General features: G+C 40.2%; 1 protein-coding gene across 1 annotated transcript in view; it reads right to left on the reverse strand.

Annotated features, from left to right (window-relative positions):
* Positions 1 to 14,120, reverse strand: part of RAP1GDS1 (Rap1 GTPase-GDP dissociation stimulator 1) — a 101,719-nt gene continuing 87,599 nt past the window's right edge. The window contains exons 8-15 of the mRNA XM_082482495.1: positions 13,061 to 13,204; positions 12,656 to 12,787; positions 12,112 to 12,246; positions 10,463 to 10,588; positions 9,361 to 9,500; positions 6,294 to 6,420; positions 4,829 to 4,957; positions 1 to 660 (exon numbers count right to left, since the gene is read on the reverse strand). Of these exons, the coding sequence (XP_082338621.1) occupies positions 533 to 660; positions 4,829 to 4,957; positions 6,294 to 6,420; positions 9,361 to 9,500; positions 10,463 to 10,588; positions 12,112 to 12,246; positions 12,656 to 12,787; positions 13,061 to 13,204 (1,061 nt within the window). The 3' untranslated portion in view covers positions 1 to 532. The remainder of the gene's footprint in view (positions 661 to 4,828; positions 4,958 to 6,293; positions 6,421 to 9,360; positions 9,501 to 10,462; positions 10,589 to 12,111; positions 12,247 to 12,655; positions 12,788 to 13,060; positions 13,205 to 14,120) is intronic.

The raw sequence follows: 14,120 nt of genomic DNA on the forward strand, positions 1-14,120 counted from the left end.
GAGAGCACTGAGATTTTATTTGTTACCTCTAGGTACCACAAGTTTGACATTAATAGGCAAGACCAGTGAATGAGCAGCAGTACATTGCATTCAAACCTGAATCTCCAAAGCACCAAAAATGGAGCTAGATTTACTTCTTAATCCTAGAGTGAGCACACTAGTCTGGACTTGCTGCATCTTGTATTGTCCCTAATTTAGTAGTACATTGTTATGCAGTTAGGGGGCGTGAGGAAAGAGTCATTGTGTAGTACCACTTCTACGTCATCATAGGACTACAACATGCACATTCTACTATGTGGCCCAAGCAACAAGAATACAAGTAGAACAGTTACGGGTGGAGACAGATTCATGTTAACACCACCTATGAATTTGTAGAAACCTTTTTGGACGGGTACCTACAGCAGTTCATCAATTTGTGTGGGAACATTACACGCATGCACGAGTGATACAGTGGAAAACACAGCAGGAGCGGCAGCAGGACGGAGGACAAAGGTGAAATCTGTGATGGGATGCACTGGAAACAAGACCTTCCTCAGCTTTCTACAGCAAGTCTCTGCTCTGTTAGCGAGGCCTGCTGGGCAACAGTTTTGTTCTCATGGCTGCGGAGTTTTGATACAACTTCTAGAAACGCCATGCTCTGCACTTCCTTTTGAAGAGGTTCTGGAAAAAGAAATAGTAAAAGAAACGGTGCTTTGTATGAGATGGGCAAAAGAACAGAAAAGCTTGGCGAGTGTGAGGAACTTTTCTACTGAACCCTGTACGTACATAAGCACACAAATGTGTGTATACATGATTGTTTTATTTACTTTTTTTTTAATTGCTTTTGAGGCTGGAGAGGAAACTCTCCAGGGCCTGGGGCACACACAGACTCCACAGATTTCAGGTAGAGATGGAGAAAGCTACTGCATAGCAGTTAAGAGATTCTACCTGGATTGCCTTCCAAAACAGATACTTAGGAAGTAATTTTGGTAGAAGTATTTTTATGCTTTATTCCTTAAACTAGCCTGAGTAAGTGAGCTTGCCTTGAAAGGTTCACTATGTCATTTGTCTGTATCAAATCAGCTCTGGTTGTTTGTGTGGGGGTGTGAAGTGGGTGACACTGTTCTTCAACGGATGTGTCACCAATGGGTCACTGTAAGCGGTCCATTTACAGTTCAGCTCTGAAGTTAGTACAAACACACCACATGGTGCGTTGCCTGATGCTGTGCATATGTATGCAGTGCTTATGTTTTACTCGGAACTGTGAGACAGTGCTTTACAATTTTGATCCTGGATTGCACTGTACTTTGTATTAATAAGGAAAGGTTGGCAACAACCCCTGAAATTGAGCATTAAAAAAAAAAAAATTTTCTCAAAGCCCTGTACTCTAGACATCTCACCATTGAGATCCAAAGCAGTTGGTCTTGTTTTATGCCCTGTTCAGGCCACTCTAGTGAACTCCTACTCAGCAACAAACACCTATACATACTTTTTTTTTTTTGCTTCCCAGGTGCTGTTGGGGGCCTAATCCCTGAGCTTCCCAGGAGAAATACCAACCATCTGTTTCAGATTAGCTATGCTGTATACTATGCACATTTACTTTTTTTTAATAGCAAACTTTGACATTTGTTTCCCTTCCTACCTACTTTCCTGTTCATGTGTTTTCAGTTTTCTTGCAGTTTAACCCCTACTGTGTAAGAGCTGGGCACTCTCCACTGCTGTCCACCTGGGAACCTGTATAGAGCCGTATCAGTGAAGCTGTTGGGGTGATTATGCTGTGTAAGCGCTTCCCACTCTTTCTCAGATTTCTGAGATATCATCATGTTTAAGCAGATGTTACTGAACAGAATTTCAGGAATTTACTGTGCTTTGCAGAGGCTGAATACTTCTGCTTAACATCCAGATTCCTGTGAGCCTGGAGACCCTCGCACACAGAAGTGACTGTGCCAGCTATGAATGCTCTGCTTTTGCTGATTCTTTGTTATGTGTTTCCATTGTCCTAATTTTTCCCTCCTTCCATCCATTCACTCAGTTGCAAAAGCAACTTCCAGATGGCAAAAATCACATATAAATATTTACTGCTTAACACACAACTGTTGGCAACATCAAGTTAAATGTGATGCCAGATACCCTGTAACAAAGGATAGTAACAACAGCAGTCACTGGAGAATTAAACTTACCAATAATTAAACCAGTGCAACCACTTCTAGTCTTTATGGAACTATACTGGGGTCAATTACTTTAAAATGGCTGCACAGATCTGTTTAAAGTAGAATATGGAAATGTAAATATAAATACTCACTGTGTGGAGACAGTAGTGAAAGTTAAGTTGGAGGCAGAGCTGGGTGGGAAACATTCTAGTATTTTCATGTGCAAAGAGCAGACTTGGCTCCTTGATTCCCACCCCCCCTTGGTTAAAATCGCTTAAAATAATAATAAAAAGTTAATACCAGGGTTGCTCAGTTGTTACTCCTGTGTACTCACTGATATTACACAGGTCTGTTCATCAGACAGCAGGGCTGAACACCGGATCAGCCACGTGCTGGGCCTTAACTTTACAGCTGCATGTTGCAGTAACGTGCTGTCTGTTCCCTGGGAGCAGGCTAAGACGCCTCATGTCTAGGCAAAGCTTACAGTGTGGTGGCAGACTGAATTCCGCCAGTTGGATAACCCTAAAAAACACTCTAAGACAAGACTCTTCCCTACTCTGGTGGAATAGAGACAGGCATTTGGCTTTAAATAACTTCATCAATCTTGCAGGTGACAAGACTCAGGGAAGGGAAAATGTAAGTGTCTGGCAGAATTTCTGAGGATTATTTTAGTTGGAAGCAGTGGGAATACACACAAGAACAACACAGTGAGGCTGAGGGGGAACCTCTGTAGAAAAGCTTCTGCTGTAAAATGGATGAACAATCCCAAGCACAAAATGGCTCAATAAGGTTGTAACATCTAAATTATGCCTTAACGTTACTGGGAGCTGAGGCTTGTTAGCAAACTTTGAGCACTATCTTTGTATGTGTATACAATATAGTAGCATATACGACTCTGCTCTGGTGAGACCCCACCTGGAGTACTGTGTCCAGCTCTGGGGCCCCCACCCAGCATAAGAAGGACAGAGCGGGTCCAGAGGAGGGCCACCATGGTGATCAGAGGGCTGGAGTACCTCCCTATGAAGACAGGCTGAGAGAGTTGGGGCTGTTCAGCCTGGGGAAGAGAAGGCACCAGGGAGACCTTATAGTGGCCTACCCGTGCCTAAAGGGGGCCTACAGGAAAGATGGGGAGGGACTCTTTATCAGGGAGTATAGTGATAGGATGAAGGGTAATGGCTTTAAACTGAAAGAGGGTAGATTTAGATTAGATATTATGAAGAAATTTTTCACTCTGAGGGCGGTGAGACACTGGAACAGGTTGCCTGGGGAAGTTGTGGATGCCCCATCCCTGGAAGTGTTCAAGGCCAGGTTGGATGGGGCTTTGAGCAACCTGGTCTAGTGGGAGATGTCCCTGCCTGTGGCAGGGGGGCTGGAACTAGATGATCTCTATGATCCCTTCCAACACAAACAATGCAATGATTCTATGATTCTGTACTGCTCTAAACCCAAGTATTTGTTCCTTTAAGGTGGCAGTAATACAACATTCAGTCACATGGATGTACAGGTCACCAGAGCTACACTTACAGTAGGCATGGTGAACTCTGTTTAAGAACAACAACAAAAAAAGCAGCTGTGTTTACAGAGACAGCAGACACTCAGCTATGATAACTTTTAATCAGTTAATTGAATTGCTGTAAACTCATCTGTCGAGAACCTTCAAGCATTTCACACTTTGCAAGCTGTGTGCAGACAGGCCGAGTTTCCACCTTTCTGTACTTAATCCAGTTCTTTGTCATCTTAGTTGTCTGTAAACTCTGAAACCTTAATGGAATGAAATTTCTCTCCTTCCACAGAGTAAATAGTTCTTAAAGAACTCAATGAAAGAAATGTAGCCACTTCCTGAAACCTCAGCTGGATATCCAGTTTCCCCGTGATACCTTGCTCTTCTTTTTTGTTTGTTTGGGGGTTTTTTGTTTGCCCCCACACAGGTGGGAAGCTGCAATATCAAATCATAGCCTGCTACACCGCCCTCAAACAGTCTGACCTTTAGAAGAAGGTTAGCTCAGAAAGATTAGACTTCACAGCGTCCAGCACTGGCATGTGTTAGAGCATGTCCTCCTCGTCTGTCAAAGCAACCCTGAACAGCTGTGCCTGGTGGGCTGAGCATGTGAGGACTCTTCCTAGTGAGGTAAGTGTGAGGATGCCTTCTAAAGTAGGGTTATAGCCTATGTGCTGTACTAATTACTCATTTGTGTGCATGTGTGTCTTTGCAAATATTACCCGTAACTTTGTTTCCTACCATTCTTGTGGGAATTTAAATCTACAAGTGAGGAGGCTCCTTGCCTTACTTAATCAATTAAAAAAAGCCATCACACAGCTATTACGGGGAACTTCCAGCGAAAGGTGAAAATAAAGTTCTTGTTATATGCATATTTGCAAAGAGAGTCTGATACTGTACAGCTTTAAATGCCTTTCATTTCTCTCCTGTCAGTCAGATAGAGGTAGCTGCATCCTGCAGAAGCCAGAGTCCAATTTCTTTGGTTAAAATCCAAAACTGAGTTAACAGCCTCTTTCTTGACACTATAAATAAACACTATAAATAAAGTATCATAGTAAACGGAACCCTTCTGTGTACATTCATTGTGAACAGAGAACCAGTCTCAGAGTGTGTTTGCACGTGTTCTATGTTCAGGCTAAAAGAGAGAACTAAGGTTAAATACGTAAATCTCTTAGGAAAGCGGCCCCACCTGAATACTCACCAGATCCTATAAGGGCACAGATCAGCACCATGGAGTTGTATTTTATTTCTGGAGCACTCCTGTCATCTGAGAGCAGTCTGTGTAGAATCTGAACAAGTTGAGCATTTTCAAGATCCTTTTCAGCAGTGACTGAAATACAAGTGAAAATTTGTAAATCTGGAAGTGCTGCTTTCTTTGATGCTTCTCTGTGTTAGCCATTTATTGAAACATGGATCTCACTGTAGTCAGTGGTGCTGTGGTACATAACTCCTTGTCATAAAACTGAAGCACATATTAGATGGTATGATGATAGGAACCACAGCTCTTGCTATAAAAACGTAAACTACCCTAAATGCTTGAAAGGGCAATCATGGGGTTTAATGATAAAATCCAGTCTCAAATGTCCAGTGAGCTGATGAAAAAGCCACCAGGGTTTCTAGCGATTGAGGCCAACACCTGCAATATTTTAGCTTTCAAAACTTTCGTTGCCTGAATTTGCTTTTGGAAATTTCGTCTGAATAAATACATGGTGTAATTCTTGACTCCATGGTAGAGGGAACTCAGGGTCCGTTGGAAAGGCTGGGAAAAACTTCTCAAGATCAGTGTGTGAGTTATTTCCTCTGTAGTTTTCTAAAAAAAAGTATACTGAATTCAGGCTTGAAACGTTTAAACGTCTGAAGACAAAGAAGGGTTAGATGAGCCTTCTGAATAGGAACATTCTTCCTTTTAATTATAACAATTCCCTGATGCGTTGGAAGCAATTTGGAAGCTGACCATAGCATTCTTCTAGTACGTGATGGCAAGAGGTGAAATAAAGAGCAAAAAATATGTAATGTTGCCTGTTTAGTTTGTTACCTTAGTTAATAAGCAAGCAGATAGGGTAAACAAAACCTTTGTTGGGCATTTACTTTTTTGTTTGGTAAGCTGAGGTACTACAAAGGCAGGTCAAGACATGTAGTCATCTCAGCCTTCATAAGGCAACTCTTGCGCCTATTTCTGTGGAACTTAGTAATAAAAGACATTTCGGGGGCATCATCCACCTCTTTGTGTATTCTCTAGCTCTTGCTAATTAGGTAAATGAAAGTTTTACTTTGATAAGCCCTCTCAAAAGGGCATTAACCGTTGCAGTGTAGGAATGTAGTCAGGTCATACAGTCTCCACTCCAAATTACGATTTTATTAACTGTTAGCCTTTTGGGTTTTACCCAAAATCTAAAAGTTACGTTCGAGGACCTTTCTAGATCATGTGATCACCTCCCGGAATGATGGAGCAGACACTATTACTGGCAAACTCCAGTTTTCTGCTTAATCTCATTGCCTGCCTGTGTCTGCATGAACTGTCACGTATTTCTGTGCTTCTGAAAGGCAGGTGGAAGGAGGAGGCTTTTCTACGTTGCGAAAGAAACTCACACAACTCTCCCTGTACGGCTTCTCTTGGGCGCAGAATGGAAAGAAAACAGGTACGAGTTAACTACTGGGATACTCACCTAACTCTAAAGCTGCTATTAATGCCAGCGCAACAAGAGCTTCGTTTTGCATTATTACATGTTCACTGGTTGCCATGGTTACTAAATGCTTGATGCCACCACTCTGTACAATGGTCCTAATTACATCCTGAAATAAATAACAAAAACGAAAAAAATCTGCATTGCATACAAACTGTATTAAGTAATGAAATTCTCATGGATGTTATCTTTGGGTAAGGATACTCACTGGCTTTATGCACATATAATCACTTATAAATAAATGCACATACATGTGGGCCTCTAAATTATCTGCTTTTACACTGCAATTATCAGATACAACCTGTTAAACCAAGCCAGTTAACCACATGATTAAGTTAAGACACATGTAACTAACTATTTTCCAGGTTATACCGTGTAACTCAAGTTCTCATGGTGTGCCATCAGCTGCCTAACAGTGAGCCCACTCTGTAATGTTTGAACTCAGCTGGTGTTTCCCCTTCTTTATGTTGTGATGTTCAGAGCAGCTTATCAAAAGCGCCCAACAAACCACCTATTTGTGTAAAGGAGACACAAGAATATATTTTTATTAAAGGTACCAAATCCTTCATCTCTCTCCATGAATCTTCAGAGTTTTCATGTTCAGAGAGATGAGATCACAAATATTCCACTTCACTACATAATAGAAATGGTGTACTTGAAATGAAAAGGCTCAGTTAAATGGCCTTAAAGCAGTTTAAAAATATGTAGCTGAGATTCTGTTTTCAAGTCCAAAATTTGATCTAACTGACATATGTAAAAAGGATGAATAAAGACTTCTGGTGTCTGCAGGTCTTTGATTACTTGTTAATTATAATTTAAAAAGTGAGTTTGCACCTAATGTTTTCACCATTATATGTCTCAAAAATACTTGCAAAATGTTTGCCTGAAAAAATCAGGTAGCTCGGCATGCTGAAGGGAAAATTCAAGGAAATATGGTTTGGTTTTTATTTTTCTTATTTGTTCTGTGGGTGCACAAACTTTTGAAATAGTAGTTATTTCTTGAAATAAGAATCTGATTTAAATTTTTAATCAATGTGTTCAATTTCCATTTAAAGCACAAATCCCTTTCTTATTCCAGCCACAAGTCAAAACTCATTAACTGATACAAGTGTTTAGGATGATTTATGATCCAGTGCTTGCACAGGCTATGCAGTGATGTTCTTCATGCAAGGAAACAGACACAATATGATCATAAACCTTGAAAATGGAAATGTTTTTAGCTAATCGTACTGAGGATGCTTGTGGCACAAGTCATAGCCTAATGACTCAAGAATTTCATGTATACGACCTGTTTTTATGGAATGTCATAATGTATACAGGCATTTAAGTATTTCTATATTTTTCCTTACTTGCAACGATGTGTTTTATTATTTGCAATTTTTCTGATGGGACTTCAAAGTAATTTTGAGACTTAGTGGAATAATCTGGGAAGTGCTAATTACTGTTTGAATTGGTGTGGAATTTTGCCTATATAAGCCTTGGGAATCAATCAGCACCTTTGACATCAGAATTTTTTATTTTGATGAACATCACCCTCTAAAAGGCAGTACCAAATAGATAGAAGAGATGACAGCAGTAGGGTTTGGTGCTAGTGTGGCTTAACTCACAAGTACCTATTCCATTTTTTTAGAATAAGATATAAATTTTCTAAACTACTGTCACTTTTGTAAATATTACCCCAAATCCTTTAAAATTAAAAATGAAATTAAAATCTAATGTGCTCTAAAGAACCATCCAGTTGTACTCATATTCAAACCTAGAGGGCAGTAAAAGCATTAAAAAACCCACCCTCTCAGCTGTTTTCCTCTTCCAGTCAAGTTTCTTCTATGAGTACATAAACCACATAAAAGTTTATCTGTGATAATTCTGTTAACTTCTCTATTAATATCTATTTGATGCCAACAAAAACGTCTCTGTATTTAGGATTGAATTCTGTTTTCCTGTAGAGAGTATTGACAAAAACTTGCATCTGTGGTGGCATATGCCATCTACACATGCATTTTGTGGACTGTTTATTTGGGGTGTATAAAAAATGAGAACTCAGGAAAAATGAAACCTGATCAGTTTAGAGGCTGAACATAAAATGGAGAATAGGCATGAGAGAAGAGGCAGTAAAATTAGAAATCAGGAAAGATTTAAATCTCGTTCAGTCCTGTTGATTTGGTTTTGGAGAGGCTCAGTATAGGTCAGGTCCACAATATGTTTTTCACTTTGCAAATGCCACGCGTGAATGAAGAGGTCACTGTTAAAGTCTGAGTTGTCCAAAGCACACTTGCTATTTAAACTCAGTCGTGCAGCCTGTGTTCGTATCAGTGAACACACTAAATGAAGTCTGAGCCTGAAATAGCTTGTTTCCAGATGAGATGCTTTTGTCCCATCTAGGGCTCTGTTTTGCCTAATACTCTCCTAAGCAAGGACTGTGGACTTGGACTGCTTATGTAAAGGTATTTGGTTGACACGAAGGTGATGGGAGGGACAGATTCATCTGTCCCACAGTTTCTCCTCATGTCATACCTTTTGCTGTGTACAAACAAGCTTCTGTTAGAATTAGGAAGAAATGATAATTTCTAATGATCTGTTAAAATCTCAAAACTCTGAAATATGCTATATGAAGATTAGGGGGACAGACTGTAGATCTCATTTTTATATAACTATATAGCAAGATCATAACAGCTGAGTGCAATGATTCTTCATATATACCATCATTAAAATGTAGAAAATATGGCATACTGAACTTCTACAGGATACAATACCAATAAAAATGAGTCAGGACTTAGCCACATGAATCCTAAACGTGTTCCTCCAACTGCCCCACCATGAAATTGTTTTGCTTTGTTTCAAATTTTTTTTAACTATGTAGTTCCAGTGAACATTTAAACCTGCTGCTTGGGTCTGACTGGCAGGTCCCAGGAGCAGTGGCGATTGAAGCACATGAATTAACCAACCTGGCTTTCCAGAAGGATTACATACTGGAGGCCTCGGCTACCAATACCAAGTGCACAGGTAACTCTTAGTTCTTACAAGCTGACCTTTTTCACCACTAACTTACTTTTGATTTGCTGTGTCGTATAAGTGCAGAAAGTAGTCTGTTGGACTCTCCCATCACACCTGCATGATCCTTGGCTTCACACCACTCCACCAATCGTTCCACCAGTTTTACATTTTTGCCCAGCTGTTCAGCTGCTTCTGCTACATGATGCCAGAGCCAATAACACACAAAAAAAGTTGTCACTTTTTAAAGCAAGTGCTAGAAAAATAAGCTGAAAGTTACTAACTAGGAGGAGTTTAAGTAGAACTTCACTAGCTTGCACTAACAGTGGGAAAAGTCTAGGCTGCATGGAAGCAAGTCAAGCCAGTCAAAATGGAAACAAAATACAGAAAAACTTTCATAATCCAGTTTTTGAAAACAACTTATCAGCCCAGTTAGAGGCTTGTGCATTGATTAACAGTAGGGAAAATACAGGAGATGTCACATTCCCAGGTGAGCTAGCTCAAAAATTTAAAACCAGAAGGGACTGCTGCTGGAAGGGAGCATTGTGGTCAGTTAGATTAGGTTTTATAGATTACAAGTCATATAAGTTTCTTCAATGGATTTCTATTTCACATCTAATAGGTTTGCTAGAATGGATCATGTGAAAAAATCTGCAAGACAGGATCAAAAATAAATACTTGGCTAATTTATTTCATTAACTACTTCAGTTTTTTCACAGACTTTTGATTTTCTAAATCCTCATCCTGAAACAAGCTGTTAAACCACAAGGTGCTTGTTCATTTTGGAATTGCAGTTTATCAATTAACAAGTGCATTAGTCTGTTCGAAGGAGCTAGGTACAGCCAGCAAATGCAGTAAGTGAACAGCAAAACAGGAGGGGTAGCTTAAAACATTCACGCCTCAATACATGTCTGCACTGTCACATACAAAAGTAAATAAGCATTTGACACTTATTCTGAGGGTCCCTGGTAGTCGATTTAGGACTTCTGAAAAAAAATCAACCCACATTCCTCTCCCTTTGCATATGTATTAAATTTATTCCAAGACTTCAGGAATAAAATTCGAAGAAACCCTCTGCTTCCCTCTTTTAAGAACCTTGGCAGCATATCGCAGACTGAACCAAAGAGAATCATTTAACATAAAGAACAGTTTATTTTTACCTTGTGCATCTATTAACATTCTTAATGTTCCCAGCAGCTTGAACTGAACAGGGGGCATCTCCGATCTGAGAAATTTCAACACAGCTTCTGCAACGCCAGCTGATAGCATCTTAGCCTTATTTACAACTGCATGAATAAAGAACAGGAATGATCTCAAGAACAGTTCTGGAAGATGCAGTTTGTTTCCAAGACCGTCTTGAAGCAAATTTTCAGACACAGTTTGAAAAATAGCTTGTGAACACAGACTTCAGGAACATGAGTCTGTGATGACAATACTACGTTGTGGGAAGATGTCACGGTTGCTGCGACACAGGTATGAAATTAAGTGCTTTTTCCTAGCATGCACTTCTAATTTCCAGTGTTCAGCATGAACATAAACTGGAGGCTGACTTTTCGCCCATGGTGTAGAAAAGGCATCTTCCACAAAATGCATCAAGCAGAAGCCCAGGCTGATATTTGCACTCTGAAATACGAGGAAACTTCTCTGATTCCCAACAACACTCTCTTACTTCACGCAGGCAAAGGAGCTAAAGCATCTAATTAGCAGAGTAACCTCTTACCCAGTTCCAATACTTTATACAAACAACACTGTGGCCTGACATGTCTGGAGCCTGCAGTCCTTGTATTGCCCCCCCAAACCCTCTTTCATCCCCTCCACTAGTCTACGTTCTCCACACATTTCGTATTCAAACTAGCGTTTAATAAGCAGTTCATCACTGAAGCCAGTTATTACTTGCTCATTTTTCTATAACAGTATACATTAAAACTTATGTAGGTCTCTGGCAGACATCCTTGAGCATAGGCTGCAGGGAAGCTCACTGACTGCTGGAAGTTTAAATAGAATTAGTCACCTGAGAAAGGTAAGCAAATAGCATACCACTAAAGCTGCATGGGTTTAGTTATGTATGCATGATAATTTTTAGAATGTTATTGTTTGTCAAAATAGCAAATAGTAAAATAAGGCTAAATGGATGAAAGACTTATTTTTGGCTTGGTACGAGAAAGCATACACAAGTATTACAGGCTTGCTTTGTTTTTATGTGCATGTGCTCTGCCTTTTACGCTTGGGTAATCAAAACTCATACGAATTAATTTATTACAAATGACAAAATTAGCATTCAGTTCATTGTCTACAAATGGTAACTAATTGCAATAGGCTGGCTATTCTAACAGTCTATCTCTAGCTCTAATTTGGGAATTGTTAAAGCCTGAGGAAGTCAAAGTAAGAGGCAGTGTTTCAACAAAGCCGGTACTGTTCTCCGGTGGCGCCCTCAGCTGTGAGAGGTATGTCAAATGAAACAAACAAACAAACAAAATGTCGTGCTTTGGACAGAAAGGATTGAGAAATCATATCCGAGGCCTCCTGAGCTTCCTGCCTATTACAAAGCTGCCCTTTCCTTGGTGGGGGGTGGTACTGTGGGATCAAAGTGGCAAAGAATGGTCAATAGGCCTGTGATGTCTTTAAAACTGCTGGTCACAACTGCTGTGCAAGAGACATGAAAGCGATGACGGGCCTGAATGAAAAGCAGCAGTCTGACCTGCCTCTGGCACTGTCAGTCAGTTCTCCCACCCTCATCCCCTTGGCGGGGGGTGCAATGGGAGAACAGAATTTCACCTTTGGGTAATTAGCAATGCAAAGCGAGGCTTACCAGGAATAGCCAGGTTTCTGAGAGCACTCAGTGCAGCGTGCTGCACAGTTACATTTCCATCCTCCACATGTCTGTCTAGCAGATCCATCAACTTTTGAACTATGCCATTATCCACCATATGGATGCAATTTCCGTCTGTGCGAGATGAGACAAGTCACTTGTGAATGAAAGACTATTACTAAGATTTTTACAAGAGCTTTTTAAGAATAGAAGGGTTATTTCCTTGCTCCTTTCTAGGTTTTATTGTTGAGAATTTGACCACCATCATCAATGGGAGTTGCAGTGCTCGTGACAAATTTAGACAAGTGATATAAGAAACACTGATGATGGCAGAAATCCCCTATACCTCTCTATAAATGTGAAACAGTGTTTTTAAAGTAGGCTTAACGCTTTTCAGGATTGTAAAGCATAAAACTACTGATAGTCGCTGTATAGCTCAATACCAGCTTTACCATGACATGCAGTTTTTCTTTGTAGTTGTACAAACAGAGCGTGATAGGAGGGCACGGGTAAATTAACATAAACTATTATGGCACATTCTTACCGTTTCTGGCAAAATTTGCAATAGCCAGCGCTCCTGCAAGCTGTAGCTGATGGCTATTGGAAGGAATCCATGAAAGCACTCTTTGGAACACACTGCCTTTTCCTCCTTCAAATAACTTTTGCATGGATTCATCTGGGGTAAAAAGCATAGTCAGTCAACAAGCCAAAGGAGTGTTTGTTAGGGAAAAATTTTCCCTTTATATCTGTGAAGCTCTGCTGGCTTCACTACAATTAATCCAGTCCTGCAATGGAAAGAGAGACAAAATCTGACCCATTAAACATTAACTGGCAGGTAGCAGGCCCTCTTTGTTATTTAGAAAATCAATAAATATTAAAATCCAGCAGTCAAATGGCATTACAAGTATCTGCTGTTGCTTTGCAGAAGGTAGTGACACACTGTACTCACCTCCAAGCAATAATAAAACCATAAGATCAGAAGCTGTTTTAAGCTCTGCGATATCATCCTCTTTGTCACTGTCCACAGTCTTCTGGACGATCTCAAGTAAGCACTCCACCAAGCCTGCTTCAACCAACTGCAGTTTAATGACATCTGAAGAATAGCACGGATAATAGGAGTCAGAATCAGGATTTTTAATACATCTATTGTACATACACACAGGACAGACTGTGAAAAGAAGTAGTGATGTCAATGGTTTCACTGACAGCTTGTGTAGATAAAACTGCAACTTTTTTATTTTAACTTCTCAGGGGGAGCTTCTGTTAGTATTCATGTACTAGGTGCTCCCCCAGCCCTGGACTGCCTTTAGAGCACAACTATATGCGGAAGTGTATGGAGCTACTCTTTACTTGTCAAAAATGAGGATATGTCTCTACAGCAAACTTCTGACATTTCAGTCATCACGCAGCAGACTCACAAGGACTGTGTCATGTTTGGGCTTTCCGAACACTTTCAACTGTGTTGCAGAGCAAACTTAGGGTTTTTTCTTCTATTTCATGTACAGAAGAGCTACTGACTTCACTAAGATACGCAAGTATAAAATATAGAACTTTTGGATGAAATCACAGAGCAACTAATCGCCTATTTGTTTTAGCTGAGCCAAGATTTCTGCCATTCATTGAAAGGGCTGTAGGAGTACAGTAAGGACAAATTCAAAAAGCTGGGTTGGGAGAGAAATTGTTGTGATTGAAGAAAAACTGGAAACTGATGAGGCAAACTCATTTCTTAGTTACTGGCAACAAGGCTCAACAGAGAAGGTCATAAACTTGTATTTCAGGTAGTGAAATAGGACTTGGGAGCAATGTTTTTTCTTTTGTATCTACAACACAGTCTTTAACAGGTTTTTCCCTGTAAACTTGGAGCTGGGAATCTCCTTTACATGCCAGAACTCCCTTTCTGTTAAGCAGGAATGGCAGGTTGTCTGATGCCATGTTATGTCTTTGTTACGTGGAAGTGATTCTGGTAATTTTTGCGTGCCGATTTTAGAAAGCACAGTTACAAACCTCTG

This window comes from Vanellus vanellus (genome assembly GCF_965231255.1).
Source record: "Vanellus vanellus genome assembly, chromosome: 4".
Lineage (NCBI taxonomy): Eukaryota > Metazoa > Chordata > Aves > Charadriiformes > Charadriidae > Vanellus > Vanellus vanellus.